This window comes from Archocentrus centrarchus, chromosome 4 (genome assembly GCF_007364275.1).
Source record: "Archocentrus centrarchus isolate MPI-CPG fArcCen1 chromosome 4, fArcCen1, whole genome shotgun sequence".
Classification (NCBI taxonomy): domain Eukaryota; kingdom Metazoa; phylum Chordata; class Actinopteri; order Cichliformes; family Cichlidae; genus Archocentrus; species Archocentrus centrarchus.
Genome location: NC_044349.1, coordinates 9,574,825 through 9,593,020, shown reverse-complemented (window position 1 = coordinate 9,593,020; position 18,196 = coordinate 9,574,825). Strand labels below are relative to the sequence as shown.

Sequence of the window (18,196 nt, the reverse complement as noted above, 5' to 3'; positions counted from 1 at the left end):
CAAAACAGAACCCTGCAGAACTCCATTAGTGACACTTTAAAAACTGGAAGAGGAATCATTAAACTGTACACACTACTTATGGTCAGAAAAATAATGAAACAAAAAAAAAAAACAGCCAACTGCTTTGCCTGAAAGGCCTATTTCCAATAACTTCTGACATAAAATTTCATGATCAACAATGTTGAAGGCTTTTGATAGGTTGATAAAAAGAACAGCACAGTATTTTTGCATCCAATGCTAAATGTCATTTTAAGGAGGCAGTTACAGTACTGTGCAATTTCCAGGAGATAGAATATTATTTTCATCCAGATACCTCTTGAGTTATTCACCAGCCTTTCAGGAACCTTGGCTAAAATACGTAGTTTGGAGATTGGTCTGTAATTATTGACCATCGTAGAATTACCATCTTTCAGCTGGAGGAGTACAAAAGCACACTTCCAAATCTCTGGTAAAGTATTCTGTTGTATTGAAATATTAAAAATATAAGACACTGGCTCAGTAATGATATTTGCAGTCAGGCACAAGAAGAAGGGAGACAGATTGTCCGGTCCCACCAATTTTTAATATCAAGGCTTTTTAAAGCCTTACAGACCGCTTCCGCCGTGAAAGGTTTAAAGGAAAAAGCATCAGTAACCGAGGGACTACTAACAGAACTGTATGTGAAAGTCCCAAAGTCCAGAACACCACAAAGTCCCAAAGTCCAGAACACCACAAAGTCCCAAAGTCCAGAACACCACAAAGTCCCAAAGTGCAGAACACCACAATATAAAAACAGCTTTGCTCCAGCAGCAGCCATCACTCAATAGAATAAATTGTAGCTTTAAAATCCTGCACCATTATTTATGCTTTCATTACATTGTAAAATGGTTACCTGCTGTTTGTTGTCTGCGTTTGTTTTGAAAATGCGCGTGTGAGGATAGATGACTTACCCACTGCAGCCTAAAACTGCCTACAGGTACAATTAAATTACCTGAGCCTGAGTGGGTGGACTTGTGGAACTTTATGATCACACCTTGCTCTTGGGGGCAAACTAGACATATTTCTAAATACTGAACTTTTTGTCCAAAAGTTAGGTTTGATTCAGCTGTAGCTTAAGCTAAATTGGAACACGTTTTTACCGTATTTTTCGGACTATACGTCGCTCCGGAGTATAGGTCGCACCAGCCAAAAAATGCATAATAAAGAAGAAAAAACATATATAGGTCGCACTGGACTATAAGTCGCACTTTTTTTGGGGGGGGTTTGATAGAATCCGAGACTCAGAGCAGAAATTCCATCTTGAACGGCAATTTAAAATAATAATGGATTAAAGAACAGGACGAACACGGTTACGCCTACGTTATGCTAACGTAACACATTCAGCTACATGACGCACAACGAACACGTGTTCGGTATGTTAACGTAACATTAAGTTATTCAGATAACCATAGCATAAAGAACATACTAACAAGTTAACCAAACCATCAATCCATTGAATTCTTCATCCTCGGTGTCACTTCTAAACAATTCCGTACACTCCGTAGACGAAGCGCCGCTTCCTCTTCTGTGTCGCGTTAGTCAGACTCGTCGTCAGCTGCAGTTCCAATTATTCCAGCCTTTCTGAATCCCAACAGGATGGTTTGTCACTGAAGCCCATGTTTTCTTGATCCATCCAATGACTTCCAGGAAAGTTGGGTGGCGCATTCTCCCAGTTGCCGTTAAGCTGTGCTCTCCATCCATCATCCACTGCGCCCACAGGTTACGCAAGACTGCCTTAAAGCTGCAGTTCACGGAGATGTCAAGTGGCTGGAGTATTTTGGTTCATGTGTTATAAATGTCACATATACGTCGCTCCGGAGTATAGGTCGCACCCCCAGCCAAACTATGAAAAAAAGTGCGACTTATACTCCGGAAAATACGGTACCTTAAAAATCCATAAATCTTTGACTATTACAAAACTCTCCAACATATAAAGATAAACCTCTGTACCTGAGCTGCTGCTGAAAACAATATCAATACAATATCTACGCAACTAAAAACATGGGAGTTTTAAATAGCACAAGGATGCCAGCAATTCAAAGCCTGCACCAGCGCTTCCAAAGAGAGAAGCAACAACAGCGCATCAACAAAATCATGCAAAATTACCCACACCACATCTGCAGTATAGCTACTAATTTCTATTGGGTTTACTCTTTGTTAAATTATAAGGCTGAAATATGGTCAGCAGGTCAAGCGAGTATTTTCCTTTTCCTTCCTTGCTTAGCATGCACAGCACATGTCAGTGAGACTCCCTTCTGTTGCTGGGCTGTCAGTATTTTGTGTGAGTCTTCAATCACAAGCAGTCAACACCAGTCACAAGCCAAATGGGCCGTGGTGGAATAGGACATTACATGCAACAGCTCTGGTAAATATGTAATTGGTGAAGCAGCAAGAATGCTGGTCAAAAGACTCAATGAATACCAGAAACAGACAGAAAAAACAGATTAAAGACATCTGTTACAAAGAGAAAGTCAGCATTAGTACAAATTTATGCTCATGTTTGTCAGTGGTCTCAAAAATTGAGTCCATTTGCTCTGAAATCATACTGCACGAGGTGGCTGTTTATCTGTAAGCTGCCAAAGCAAAATCTTATAACTACAATTAATACTTCTCTGGGAATGAAATACATTCAAAACTGAAAACAGTACGTCAGAAATCTCTTCTTGTGGACTCTTGAGTAAATATTTTCCATTTCTGTTTTGAAAATGCTAGACATCACATGCAAACAGTTTGCCATCTCAACTCATCGCAGAGTAACTAAAGCAAAAAACAGTGACGCATAAATGGGTTTGCAATAAGCAAGAAATTAAAGTTCGTATGACAATCCACAGTTCCTCATTCAGTGAATTCTTTGGCTCTTTATTGGAGTGTTTTATACAAAACTCCTGCCTGTAGTACCCAATAATGCAATCAATTTAGAGAAACATTTCTCCTCATAGCAAAGCTTTTAAGCCACAGCCTGATGGAAAAGATTCCAGCAACCTTTGAGAAATTATAAAGTTGGAACAATATTAAAGTCTACAAAAAAAAGCATCATCTTTTAAAAGAAGAGAGGGGAAATATCACATAGCATAAACCAACTTGTTATTCTGCCCTGTAGTGACAAAGATGATTGCAGGAATACAAGCAAAGGAAACTTGAAGCAGATCTACTTTACTTTTTTACTTTATTCCATTTTTAGAGCACTTTAAACACGGGGACTGTAACAAAGTGCTTTACAGTCGACACATTTACACATTCACATAAAATACAACACATAGCAATAGGGACAAGCTAAAAGCAACAGTCTAAACTCAGGGTAAAAGCCAATCGGTAAAAATGGGTCTTAAGAAGGGTCTTAAAGGTAGATAATAAAAGAGTACTCCTAATATTTAATGGAAGGTCGTTCCACAATTTAGGAGCAGCAATACTGAAGGCCCTATCTCCTCTGAGTTTAAGCTTTGACCTAGGTACTCTCAGGAGTAGTTGGTCAGCTGACCTGAGTGAATGCGTCGGAGTATAAGGGTCAAGTAACTCAGAGAGATAAAAAGGAGCAGAGCCATGTAGACATTTAAAAACAAGTAAAAGGATCTTATATCGAATTCTCAAATGTACTGGCAGCCAGTGCAGGGAAGCCAGTACAGGGGTAATATGTTCTCTCTTTTTAGCTCTGGTTAGTAGCCGAGCAGCGGCATTCTGAACCAGCTGGAGACGCTTTATAGACAACTGGCTAATTCCACAATAAAGAGCATTCATCTAGACGAGAAATAATAAAAGCATGAATTAAAATTTCAAGTTGTTGCTCGAGCAGAATGGGTCTTACCTTAGCCAGCTGTCTGAGATGGTAAAAACAGGATTTAACCACTGACCTGACTTGGTGATCTAACTTGAGGTCACTGTCAATCTTAAAACCCAGATTTGAGATGGTCTAATCGACGAGGCCAACAGCCAAGACTAAAATAATAACACAACAAGTGACTCCTCTTTTCTTAGATAAACAGACCTTTGAATTCCCCCATTAATTTGCTTGCTGCATTTCACACCAGCTCTCTACCGTGTTTGATGATCAGATTTTAGATTCAGAACAAAGTTTCATTGTCCCTTGTCCACATCCTTTGGACTGTCAAAGTCCACGTTTTTGCTGACTGTACATGCAGCTTTCCTGGTTAATGATAAAGTGAGTGGAATCCATGTTTGATTCTTTTTTTTTTTTTTTTTTTAACTGAATCACTTACTTTCTTAATGACAAGTCTTAAGCCTTACTTCATACATCTTCAATAACTACATCAATAAACCTATGTCTCGTCTATGCAAATTATCAGCACTAAACAGAAGACAGAGCCCTGACAATATTGGAGTCAAGCTGTTTGACAAGAATGTGAAGAAAACCCGACTGCAATTTGAACCGAGGGCAGGAAAAAGCTGACGATGCACGTACTTTGGTGATCCCACCTGTTTTTCGTGTGCAGGAGATACAAGGAGCAGGGCATTTTGTCAATTTTAAGAAAACCCTATAGCTCTATTAAAAACAATAATGTGCCTTTGATGCATTACACTGGTAATTGTTGTTCAGCTACACATATGTAAAGTCACAAAATTATATTACATGACAAAGCCTCTCTTCTCTGTGAGCGCATACAAACAAGCAGAAACATTCCCTTATCACTCACTGCCAAGCTGCCACATGGCATTAACTGTGGAACAAAAGCTTTTATGCTCCCTTCAACGTGGAAAGTCATTTGTTGATTTTTTTTTTTTCTCACAGCGTATCCTGCAGCCCACAGCGCTTTAACTCATACAAACATAATGATGTGTCATTGCACAGAAAATTATATCTCATTATGAATATAAGTATCCAGTTCAGCTAAGGCAGTTAGAATTTATTTATTAGAATCCATCTGTGACTGTTTTACAAAGATTTATGCTCTTGTACCCCAGAAGTTGCCTTTTATTAAAAAAAAGTAAAAAATAATAATAATAAAATAAAAAATAAAAGTCATCACAGATTAAACTTTCTCAGGCTGCACAGACTGGACACCAAATTACTAAAATCTCTGCATGAAATCTGAAAAGGAAGTCACATTATAAAGGTTATGAAGGATTTCACTGGAAGAGTGCTGATGGCTTCGGAACATGTTCACGCAAATATAATGGGCACTGTGCTCAACATAAATGAAATGTGGTGGCTGGAGGTAGCAGCACCAAGCTTTTCAATCAATATCCCTGTCGCCAGTGAGGCTGGGGACCATTAGCACCAGTGAGCCAAGCAAAGTAACTCTGATGTGAAATGACAGGGGCTTTCACAGAAACCGTCCTACCATTTCCCTCATTGTCATTCACACACACACACACGAACACCCTACATTTCAGCCAGCCTCACTAGGCAACCGAGTGCACACGTACTGTTGTCTTGTTTCACAAAAATGAATTGATTCATTCATTCATATCTCTGGAGTCGTGAAGCTTTTCAGTTCCTAAACTCCATCTCCTTGTTTTTCCCCTCTTCCTCTTGAAGTCTCATCCGACTCCTTATCAGACAATACTGAGCTATAAGAAGCCGTCCAGGATGCTTTGACAGCAATCCATTAATACCACAGAAACAACATGAAGTTAATACTAAAGGTGCATAAACATTCAGCATCTCAGTTCTTTTCAAACTATCACTTTTTTTTTTTTCATGGTGCAAGTACATTTTTCATTTTTTAAAGCATTGTCTTTAATATGGGCGTTGCCTCATGTAGGTAATCACCATATTCCTTTATGAGGGCTGGTGCACAGTGCATTGGGTTTATATGTGATGCCATACGTACAGCTGGTGATGTGTATAGCTTTCAAAACTGCACTCTTTTTTGCCGGGTGTGAAATTCAAAATCTAAATTCAAGTTTCCGACGTTCGCTTAAGAATTCATTTAACATTACACAGATAATTAGAAAGATGTTTCTCTGAGAAACCCACTTTTTGGTTTGTTTACGTTATTACCCATCTGCATAGTGTGCCACTGATGAGCCACTTTAATATATTTGATACCAGTGCATCCTACTGCCTCATTCCTGCAGCTTTATTACATGCCAAGTGAGCACAGTGGACAAAGGAGGCGGGAGGATGCCTTCCTTACCACTTTCACATCAAACTTCTAAATCATGCTGACACTGCCCTACCTCTCTTCTCCTGCTCTCTGCCCCGGGTCTGGTGATGAGCGCCGTGTCACCGCACACCACGGCCGTGTCCTCCACGAACACACAGTCCGGGAGTGACTCGTCCGCCGGGAGCTCGACCACCTCCAGCCCGAGCCTAGTCCTCAGGACCTCGACGTATGCGTCGTGCTCCATCACCGCCTTGGCCAGGTCCACCTCCCTCTCGCTGCTCCGGAGCGCTTCTTTGGCCAGGGACCTGGGGATCCCCCGGACGACGGCGTGGGTGTAATGACCAAAACCTGCCATCAATCCAGCCATGTTTTGCGTTCCCTTTACTTGGCACGTTCAAATCTGGGGGAAAAAAGGACTAAAAAACACCCTAAGAGACAACTCAGCGAATGAATGACTCGATACTTCCTGGCTTGCTTATCTGTTAGTTTGTTGGGTTTTTATTCTTTATTTACAGTTGCCTGCTACACACAGTGTCAGTCAGCCCTGCTCTGGTCTCCAGGCGAGCGACAGCGCTTCGGTGACGCGCAGCGACCATCACGTGTAGCATGCGAGTCTGTCAGCCCTCAGCCAGGCGTTCAGCCCAACAAGTGACAGAAACCCATGAGCCTATGGCTCAATCAATTTTCCTCTAAATCAACAAAGCAAAAGCTACTAGTGACGGCCAAGCTTTAAAAGTCTATTCAATATACTAACAAGGAAAATTAGAACAAAAAAATCATAATCTACTATATTCTATATGGTTTTCATATTTCCGTAGTAGGAATAGACGTTTTTCCAAGCAAAATGCAAAAAAAAAGAGTCTCGATGTAGATTATTGGTTATAGTATAATATAGAATGTTTTCTTTGTCTTGTGTTGGGTGTGGACTGTTGAGTGACATTAGATCACGCTACCTTTGTATTTTTAGCCAGCTGTTGCTGTCCACATCTGTTTATTCTAGATGTGAAACAAACTTTAATAAGACAATGCAGGTGTATAAAAAAGAACATTTTCACAGGATTTCATGCAGTCCTGTGAAAAACTAAGTACATCCTCACTGCTTCCAAATGAATTAAGAGGCTAATCAGATGCACTTTATTAACTGATCATCAGCGAGGGTGAGCACCTCTATAAAACCAAACGTGTTGGCTGTATGCTGGTTTGGAGCATCCAGGTGTGTGTTAATACCACAATCTTCCCAGGAGTGGACTCAATTCATCCCAAGGTCAGACCGTGCAATGCTAAGAGAACCTGCAGAGAACTCAAGACTCTGCAGGGCTCAGTTAGCATGTTAAATATCATCCTGAGACCTTATGTCTTATTTAGTGGTCACAAAAAAAGTTAAAGAAAGATACTCTTTTCCTTGGTTTTCAGGAGGTTATTAAAGTTCATGACACTACAATTAGAAAAAAAGACTGAACAAGAATGCCTCATTTCAAGGTGTTTCCATGCGAAAGCCTCTTCTTTCTAAAAAAAAAAAAAAAAAAAAAAAAAATAAGCATGGCAGCATGATTTCCAAAGTTACATCAGAGAAACCCACAAGACCTCTTCTGTCCTTTGGACAGACAAGACCAAAGTGGAGATGTCTGGCCATGATGCACAGTGCCATGTTTGTAGGAGGCCAAAAGCAGCATACCAGCACAAACACCTCATACCAACCAAGCATGATAGTGAAGGGGTGATATTTGGGATAGTTTTGCAGCCTCAGGACCTGGGCACCTTGCAGTCATTGAATCCACCATGAACTCTTCTGTTTTCCAACGTATTCTAAAGTCAAATGTGAAACTGCCTGTCTGGTTCATGCAACAAACCCATGATCCCAGGCACAGCAGCAAATCTACAACACAGTGGCTGAAAAAGAAAAGAATCAAGGGGCTGCACCGGCCCAGTCAAAGTCCAGACCTCAACCCGACTGTGGCGGGACCTTCAGAGAGCTGTGCATAAAAAAACACTCTCAAACCTCCATGAATGGAAGAAACATTGTAAAGAAGAGTGGGCCAAAATTCATCCACAATAATGTGAGAGACAGAAAACCATTACTTCAAGTTATTGCTGCTAAAGTTGGTTCCACAGGCTATTGAATCATGGGGTGTACTTAGTTTTTCCCAGGACTCTATGCAGTCCTGGGAAAACTTTCTTTTTCACATGACTGTATATCATATTATTTCTTCTGATTATGATCCTTATTCTGATACCATATATATCAATATTTTTATTAAACCTGCAGTAATTACTTCATGACTCATCTTGGCGGCGCTTTTCAAACAAATGAGGATAAACTGAATGGAAGTTACACTTAAAAAGAAGAAATTTACAAAATGGGAGACAGTGGGGAGGTAAATAATTGATACTTTAGGTCAAACAGCTGCAGTATGTGTTGTAAAAGCAAAAGGGAAGCATTAGGAAACAAACTGCTGTTGCTAACGAAGTAAGGAACCTCCTTGACCTAAACTTGTGGATGGACACTAAGTTACATGAAAATGAATAAAAACAATTGTACCCCAGGGAAAATAATTAGTCGCTACAAAAAGGACAGAAAGTGGATCTTGATAAAACTAGGAACATAAAGACAGATAGAGTAGTGTGATTCCCACAGCATTCCAACCAAGGTCAAAATACATTTCAAAATAAAGGAACAATGTCCACGTCTCCATTCTTGAACTTGATTTTCTGAAGACATGAATCTGTTTTGCTCTTGGCAGACTTTAACAAATACCGCACAAATACTTCAAAAGCAAAGACTACAAATATCTAAAAAGAGACTTTTCTTGCATGATGTGTAGGGAAGGAAGGCTGTGAAGGGAAGAGCAGTGTTAAATATGTAGGTATAAAATATAGGGGGGGTTGTATTCCCTATGGTGCCATCTAAGGAAGGTTCTGGGCCGGGTGAAGCTGTCTGAATGGATGGAATGTTTCTTCAGACGTCCCAGAAGCACATTCTTCCACCGCGGGACCTCAGTTTGTCTTTTCTTGTTCCAGATTCACTCAATTATCCTCGACTGCTCTAAACATTCCAGTACATTCCAGGAGCCCCGCATTCCTTTTTTCCACCCCAGCCAGGATCACCAACCACCACCCTCTGCCCAACACTAACACCTGCCTCCCGCTCAGACCCCCCCCCCCCCCTCCCCCCCATCATTCCTCATCATAGATGGACGTGGCACAAAAGAAAGCCTCTTTTTTCTCTCTCTCCATGCTGAGGAATTTGGCTTACTTTAGATGAAGGAAAGCCCTCATACTTTAGGCACACCTGGCTGGTACATTGTGCAGCTATATAATCAAATCAGTGCCCCAGCTGTGGGTGAAGCAGCACCATGAGCAGCAGCAGCTCTTTACTTCTCTGTTATGATTGGACTCATCATAAGATCCTAGATGTCTGAAGTGACACAGACATGCATGATTACACAGGTGCATGAAGGATATTTCACTCTGAACAGTCAGGCAACTTTTTTTTAAGTCTAATTACACAGAAAAAAAAAAAAAGTCATAAATAAAGATATAAAAATGGGTCCTTGTAGAAGAACAGCAGTGGATATTCAATTTTAAATAGCAGCTATAAGATTTTCCTGCACAATATAGAGTGAATGAAACCTCTTTAATAGCAACAACCAGCCAAGTTTCATTGAAAGAAAAGGATACAGTGACATTTATCATCATTTACCATAGTTAATCAACCATATACGGCACTTACACTCACAGTTGAGTGCAGTCGGCATATTCAGAGAACTGCCTTGAAGTAAAATTACAAATAAAAGAGGAAAAACAGGGAAATAATCCCATACATAAAGTAACTGCGAATGTGTATTAGTTCACAGCAGAACATAGTACCCAGTAAATTCAGTAATGACTTATAGACCAGCAAAGGTTTGTTTGTTACAGTCTTTTCATGGGATCTGTTAATGTTATCCTTCATGTTCATCTACAACCAGAACAGGCAGGTTGAGCAAAATCAGACAAACCAGTGCATTCAATCCTCATCGCACAATGACTCCTGGAATGCACTAAACCTTAAAGCTATGGCACCGGAGCCAAGAGGCATTTTACCTTGAACTTGTCTTTCCTATGATTAATTTAGGATGAAATGGAAGACATGTTTCTGGACGTGTTTCTTGCACAAACAAGAGGTTCCTCTTTTGTCATTTGTTGACAGAGCCAGAAGACTCTTAGGACCACTGTGGAAATGGTCTGTTTTATATCTCAAGATCAGCATGTTCTCTAACTTTGCTGGTTCACACAGCACATAGCATTTCCGCAGTGAGCAAAGTATATACTGTTCTTCTGACCTCAGGCCATTCAGCTTTATACAACAAGAGGGTTGAAGGAAAGCCGATGTGATGCCGGAGTTACTGTAAGTATTCAAAGCCACTGTGGAAGAATGTGTGCTTTTTACACAAAACTGATGCATCACTGATGACTAAAAAAGCAAGAATGCTAAAAAAAGGAAAGATTACCCTCATCTTTTACCAAACACAGAAATGCTATCGGACGTGTGAGGGAAATGACCTGTTATGGGCAGTTATGTGATAAATAGCACATTAAATTTACTACATGTTTTTAAAATGTGAAATTGCAGCAGATGACAGAATCAAAACCTATTTCAGGACACTACTAATCAAACAAACAGACAATCAAACTCATCATCATCAGACCCAAAATGATATTATATAGCGAAAAATATCCCCGAACAATGCTGCGGATATTAAGAGTACATTATAGCTTCTTTAAAAAAGAGATTTTAATTACAATAAGATCTGAATATGTATGCCAGTATAACAAATATATAACAGTCACGCACTTGCGATCAACCTTCACTCAGCTGTTTCCCTTCTTAATGAATCAGGAAACCTGTTGTCAAAAGTTACATCCGAAATTCATGTGAAAGTATGATCTCAAGTGTTTGTCTTCTTGCTGCCTGATCAGATTTATATTTCTTCAGAACTCTGTGTTTTAATTGCTGGCTTAATCTCAGCAGCCATTCATATGCGAACAAGCTGTAACTCATCAGACTTCCTGCTGCTCCGTGAGCTGACAGAGAAAGGAAGTGTTGCTAGAACACACTGCTTGCTAGTTATGACATCTATCTTGGATATACTACAATGGAATCTGCTGTTTAAACATGTCAGACTGTGCTGTCCTGTTCCATCTGTCTCATAGACATAACTAAGGAAACTGAGGGATGCTGCTGGTCTAGACTTCCTGAGGACTGATTCTGAGGGCCACTGTGTCATATGGACCTGGTGGGATCTGCCAATGGCCACTGAGCCCTGAGAAAACACAGAATCTCTCAAACATCAGTCAACAGTGAAACTGCTTAAACATCCCCGCCAGAGGCTTTGAAGTTGCTTAGATACAGAGCAGTGAGAACAATCCAATCATCGATTCTGTGAAGGAGAGGGAGCCCCTCGTCATCACTGAGGGTCAAAGGAGCGTGCTATATGCTGTTTGTGTGATGGGGTTCTCAAATAGCTTTAGTGGAAACTATTATGCCAGGGCAATGACAACAGAAAGACGCACATCCAGCTTTTGGAATGTTTCCTGAAATCAATGGGGAATAATGGAATGGATATTGCTGTGTGTTATTCTCCACTGACGTACAATAAAAACACTGCTTCCCATCATTGTAACACAAGGACGGATGCAGACATGCTATCATACACACACAGAGGTAGACATATAACCATTACAACATTGTAGGACAACTCAGCAGAGGACAATAAAAAAAAACAAAAAAAACATAAATTAACATTAAAGGGGTGTTCTTTCAATTCAGTGTTTACACATTAAATAAAAAATGACTGCACAGTTAAGCTCCCAGAACTCCAACTTTCCTCATCAAGGCTGCTTAGTGTAAAATCTCCCTTTTAAAATCATATAAATTTGCCAGTTACATAGACAATTTACCACCACATTTTCATAATGCAGCTTTTTCAGCGCACACAGGAGCACTACACACGTGCTCACAAAGACACACCCCCTATCCAAAAAGGCTGCGCACACATGCCCACCCCCAGTCTAAATACTCACACAGACGTGAGTAAGACGCTACACGCACCAGCAGTATTATCACATGAATATGACCTCTTCTATTTAAAGGTGGAGTGACTTCTGGATTCTGGTCAGTCTTTATAAAAATTAAAAAAAACATGTCACCCACCAGTTATTCTTTACACATCACCATCTAGTGTCTTGAATCGGAAGTATGAAAAAATGAAAAAACAAAACAAAAAACAAATCACAAATTAAGTCCAGATAGCCCGCGTGGAGAAACCTATAGGTTACTAGAAGAGCCTAAAAACAAAAAAAAAGAAAAAAAAAAATCAGTGTCGAGGGAAAACAAAGTCCCTAAAAACGCATCACCAGGAGTTATTTATTGTTGTCTGATTTGTCTTTTAAAACCAATTCATCTCCGATGCTACATAATCGTATTAAGGGGATTTTTTTTCCCGAGGCTAGCCATCAAAGTCAATGACATTAGAATAAACTGAAAAACAAAAGAAGTCCAAACTCACCGGAGAGGCTCTTCAGCCGTCTTGTTCGGTTCTGCTGTCTCACTGTACCGTTATGTAAAGTCTACACATTAGACTACAGGCAAGAGGGAAGAAGTGAAATACCCGATCCTTATGAACACAAATAAACTCTTTGCCCTCATGCAAAATATCCTGTTTGGAATCTGCTATCCCTTCGTGGCAGTGACATCGGTGTATATTGCGTCTTTACGCATTTTGCTTCCATCTCGTGAAAGCTACTATAACTCGGAATCATTTCAAAACTCAGGTGGAAGGGACTTATTGAGACCCGTGTTGTTAAAAAGTAGACAAAGACCAAAGTATTTGTCTCCCCCCACCAACACCACAAACACCACCGCATCTCTTGCGGAAAATTGGATCACTTCACCTACGGCGGGACCCACTTTCTTTCTTCCCCCACGAAACGTGACGGACACTTTGTGTGAAAAGTCAAACTGCCTCAAAGGATGAAAGCAAAGGAATTTCCCCGCATGAAGAACATATTTAACAAGCTTTTATGCTGTCAGGAATGCTGGCCAAGGGGAGAGAAATATGTTAATAATGCAAGCTACTGCCATACCAAATATGGCAATATTGTTACGTCTGAGCTCTGGTGCGCATCTGGAAGTGCTTAGCTCCCCTGAATAAAGGCACCGGACAGCCAGAAATAGACTGTTCAACGTATTTCTGCACTTTAAGACACAGAGAAAAGTTCGTAGACATATTTTAAACGTATTCAAAGTGTTATAAAAGTGTATTTAATAAACTGTTCTGATGAATGTGTCAGCAAAAGCATTCATGGCACAGTAATCAGCAACTGACACTTAAATTAATTCATATTAAAGTTATTAAAGTTCCTGGTATGATCTATAAATCTTGAGATGCTATTTGGGGATATTCTGCGGGATTTGTCTTTTTAAATCACTTGATAGCACCCGACAAGTTTAAAATAGAGAGTCACTCTAAAATTCAACTGCTGACAAAAAAAAGTGATAATAAAGCATTGCAAGCCCACCACTTTAGCAGAAAACTCAAATGAAGCTGATGTTATAGACGTGAGAGACGAGCAGAGGAAGAAAATGAAAGGGGGGGGGGGGGGGTAAACAAGAAGGGAAAAATGTGAGACGGAAAAGTGTGTTCAGATGGGATTCAGGGGGGAAAAATCCATTTGAGAAAGAAAAAAGAGAGAGAAAGGTTTAGACAGGGTGGAGCTTAGGTCTTGGATGGAAAATGCGCCGAGAAACATTCCTGGCATAGTTTGGGAACAGTTCAGCAGGCAGGCCAGGGACGACGTCAGCTTCTCACTACACTATAAAAGTACGGAGGTGGCCGGACCTCAGCAGACTGCAAGCGCTTTACTGAGAGCTTCATCTACTCTAAAGGAGCCTCTAACGATAGAGACTACCAGCAAAGACATTAAGAGAGACAAACGGCTAAGAGAGGGAATACCTAAGGACTCATCAGAAAACAGACTTTTCCTAAACCGAGAGCAGGATTCCTCTTGAACGCGCACAAGAAATTTATCCAAGATGCTGATGCTTACTGTTGTCGTTGCCTTCCTTGGAAGCCTCAACCTGGTGAGTTTTCTTTCTGTTCATTGAAATATATATAAAAAGACACGTTTTGCAGTTTTAATTTCTTATATTTAACCCACAGAGAGGAGTAGGTTTTCTTTTAAGATTGAGTTTATCTTGTTGTGAGACATTATGTGCCGGATGATTTTAAATGTTTCTAAAAGAAGATTTTGTTTTTTGGCCATACAGGTCCTCTCCTCCTCCTCCTGCCCCCCTGTGCCTGCGTGCCCGCTGGAGATGCCTCAGTGCGCACCCGGCGTGAGCGTCGTCCTGGATGGCTGCGGCTTCTGCAAAGTTTGCGCCAGACAGCTAAACGAGGACTGTAGTCTGACCGAGCCTTGCGACCACACTAAAGGACTGGAGTGTAACTTTGGAGCCAGTTCTGCTGCTGCTACTACTCGTGGCATCTGCCGAGGTATGTATAAAGATCATCCGACTCCAGATATGCATGCCTTTCTGACTTAGCCTGAAAACTTTTTTAATGAGAGGGATTTTTATTCAAGAGTACGGGAACCTATGTGATTTCAACACTGTGGAATGCAGCTAGGAGGAAACTAGTCTATACCTTAAAGCACAGGCAGCCCACTGTGGAGGGAAAGAGACTCCTCAGGCAGCCCAGAGAATTTCACAGTTTAACTGATCCTTATCTGGCAGCCATGTGATGTCTTCAGCAGACGTCTTTGAGCAAAGCAGGAAAGAATAACATTCCTTTCCTTCTGTTTTTTTTTTCTCCCTGTTGCAGCCAAGTCAGAGGGCAGACCCTGTGAGTACAACAGTAGGATCTACCAGAATGGAGAGAGCTTCCAGCCCAACTGTAAACACCAGTGCACATGCATTGATGGGGCAGTGGGATGTGTCCCACTGTGCCCACAGGAGCTCTCTCTTCCCAATTTGGGCTGTGCAAACCCCAGACTGGTTAAAGTAGCAGGCCAGTGCTGTGAAGAGTGGGCGTGTGATGATGGCATGGAGACAGACATCCTAGAGAACATCTTTGGCCAAGACTCAATGACAGATGATCCTGAGCAAGACCTCACCAACAGGAATGAGCTCATTTCAATTGTCAAGGGAAGACCAAAGTCCCTGCCAGGTAAGAAAGCAGTCTTTAATTCTGAAAGTTTTCCTTCTGGATTCAAGTGAGATGGTAAAATAAAATGTATTCCAAGTTGCTAATGTCTTTATTTCTTCTTTTATTCATAGTATACAGACCACAAGTTGAAGTCCAACACGTGTTCGAGAGCCAGAAGTGCATCATTCAAACCACACCCTGGTCCCAGTGCTCCAAGAGCTGTGGAACTGGCATCTCCACTCGAGTCACCAACAACAACAGCGAATGCAAGCTGGTCAGAGAGTCAAGAATCTGTGAAGTGCGGCCATGCACCCAGTCACCTTACTCTAGTCTGAAGGTAAGCTTGAGTCAGTCTGAATGAATCCAATGGAAGCATGCATGATGCTGAACACACATCACAGCTGGGTCTCACTGCACAACTAATAATCATCTCTCTTATGTCCATTCTTCTGCAGAAGGGAAAGAAATGCAGCAGAACCAAGAGGTCAAGCCAGCCGGTGAAGTTCACCTACGCCGGCTGCTCCAGCCTGAAGAAGTACAAGCCCAGGTACTGTGGAACCTGTGTGGACAGCCGCTGCTGCAGCCCCCACGACACAAGAACCATCCGCGTCAAGTTCCGCTGTGAGGACGGTGAGACCTTCTACAAGAACATCATGATGATCGAGTCCTGCAAGTGCACCTACAACTGTCCCCATGCCAACGAAGCCTCCTACCCCTTCTACCGCCTCTCCAACGACATCCACAAGTTCAGAGACTGATTGGTGAAGAACAGCCAAACCCCTCAGCAAGAGAAAGAGATCAACAGCAGCATCATTGGCAGCCAATGGCAGTCTAGATGAAAGCAGGGGTGTAAATAGACCACCAATGACTACCAGCTTCTTGTTGTAACTAGATTCCCAAGGAATTGCGGGCTTACATCATGAGGACTTAATGACGTGCACTGTTTGCTGTGACTACATCAGCATTCTTAATATGAACTGCTTCATATTAATGGAGCATTTGAAGTAGCTTCGTTATGGAGCAAAATGTAATTAATATTTGTACATTTATCTTAGTTGCTGATATTGATTCACTGTGTATATTTTGATCCCATACATCAGAAATGACCCAGACTGTAGACTTGTGTGTGCATATGTAGATATGCACATGCGCAACTTCAATTAGCATACCATCTTGTATCTTAAAAACCAAACAATGAAATGTAACCCCTCGACTTGTTTAACAAGTGTGCGGTTTCATTCCTTCCTGACGTGGGCATTATTGTTCATGTTTTGTGGCAGCTATTGAACTCCCTTCATGAAAACAAAAAAAAAAGGAAAAAAAGAGACAAAAGACAAAGCGAAACATGTCAAAGGATGAATGAATGTTTTTATTATTGTTATTAATATTATTTATCAAAAAAAATGTAGTTACTTTATTTGGATATTATGTGTCATACTGGAATAAATTGTAAAATGATTTAATTTTATATGCTACAATAAAACTGATTTATTTATATGAAATATGACAACGCCTGAGTTGAGTCTGTTCAAACTGCACGGCGGGACAGAACAAACAAACAATCGCATGCACGGAGCTGCTGACCGGGATATTTAAGTCTCCTGTTATATCATTCAGTAGACCCAACAGATTCTCAGACAGACACAGAGCAGGGTCATTCTGTTCTTATATAACACAACCTTGGAGGCTCGCTCTCCTGACTTTCTGTGCTTTGGAATGCCATTCTGCAGTGAGCTAGTTTGCTTTCATTTGATCTGGCTAAGCCACACACTTGACTGATTCTGAGAAGGGGGGGAGAAAAAAAAGATTAAGTCCATGAGTAGCAATGAGTATGGGAGTATGCCAAGAATCTTAAGTGCTGCTCTGAATGGGCTGGGATTAGACACCATGCAACATGGACAATGACTATTATTGTATACAATGGGCTGTATACTATGAATGCATTCCCAGTTACGTTTTTTTTTTTTCGTCTTCACACAGCTGAACAGCAGCACCAAATTGAACTAATTCATTAGCAGCTGCCTTTAAAAAGTGAATTAGATGCATTGGCCTCTGCTGGCTCTTAAACTGCAGGGGTCTGCTAAACAGTTGTAAACAGTCAAGCAGGGCGGGGAGGACTTAACTCTCCCTTCCAAGTTTCAGTTTAACAGTTATGAGAGAAGCAGGCAAAGAGCAGGAAACGGGGGTAACATAGCTGCTTCTATGCTAATAGAAACTGTAGGTTTAGGTAGTTTTGGTGGCCTAGTTGTAGTCCACCAAAACAGTGTTTTGCTGCGACACTGTCACATTAATGCCTCTTGACTCACATTCTGATGTTTTTTTTATTTAGCTTTTTCTTTACAAGTGCCAAGACTCATTTTGTATACTTCTTCATGAAAATCCATAAAATATGAACTCAATAGGAATCTGGAAAAAAAAAAAAAAAAAAGATCTTGTGCTAGTTCTCACAGGGTCTGATGTTTGCACCACTAGCAGCAGCCTTTAGAACCGTGGTGCTGAGAGCAGACCTGAGGGGCAATGACAGGGAAGGGTTTCTTTCTTTCCTTCTTTCTTTTTTTTTCATCCAGGTAGAGGGAGCGGCTCAGGAATGCAGAAGTGGCTCAGAAAGCAGACATCCTGATGGGTGGCAGATGTTGGAAAATATTTCAGAGCAACATGTTCGCTTCAGCTGAGAAGATTTTCCAAATATACACAAACCCTCCCAAGTGCTCGCTTGTGTCCACAAAAGGCATTTTTATCTCCACGCAAGTATAAAAACCTGTCTAATCAGACATTACATGCCACTTCCACACAACATTCCCGCATAGCTCCTGGAAATAAATCTTAATCGAGTGCATTTAATGAGAGGCTGAGCAGGACACAGTGTCTTTGATTGAGCTGAACACCACACAGGATGTGCTCAGTGAGTTTTTACAGATTGCTCACATG

General features: G+C 41.0%; 2 protein-coding genes across 8 annotated transcripts in view; one reads left to right on the top strand and one right to left on the bottom strand.

The window, feature by feature from the left end:
• Positions 1 to 13,109, bottom strand: part of ddah1 (dimethylarginine dimethylaminohydrolase 1) — an 85,284-nt gene extending 72,175 nt beyond the window's left edge. Inside the window, exon 1 of one of the 6 annotated variants that reach the window (XM_030726777.1) lies at positions 12,632 to 13,109. Coding sequence is in view for 1 of the 6 variants with exons in the window: in XM_030726769.1 (XP_030582629.1) it covers positions 6,157 to 6,450 (294 nt within the window). In the remaining 5 variants the exon portion in view is untranslated. Of the gene's footprint in view, positions 1 to 3,820; positions 3,968 to 4,000; positions 4,079 to 6,156; positions 6,683 to 12,631 lie in introns of those variants that run through there. The other 5 variants (XM_030726769.1, XM_030726772.1, XM_030726775.1 and 2 more) reach the window with 5 other exon arrangements.
• Positions 13,110 to 13,954: 845 nt separating this feature from the next.
• Positions 13,955 to 16,672, top strand: ccn1 (cellular communication network factor 1). 2 transcript variants are annotated; one of them, XM_030727455.1, is made up of 5 exons: positions 13,955 to 14,205; positions 14,392 to 14,617; positions 14,945 to 15,289; positions 15,400 to 15,605; positions 15,724 to 16,672. In XM_030727455.1, exons 1-5 carry the CDS (start codon positions 14,158 to 14,160, stop codon positions 16,024 to 16,026), a joined length of 1,128 nt encoding a protein of 375 aa, XP_030583315.1. In that variant the 5' UTR covers positions 13,955 to 14,157; the 3' UTR covers positions 16,027 to 16,672. The 2 variants fall into 2 exon arrangements, with proteins under 2 accessions (XP_030583315.1, XP_030583314.1); XM_030727454.1 differs by lacking the exon at positions 13,955 to 14,205 and having other exon boundaries at positions 14,320 to 14,617.
• Positions 16,673 to 18,196: the final 1,524 nt, after the last annotated feature.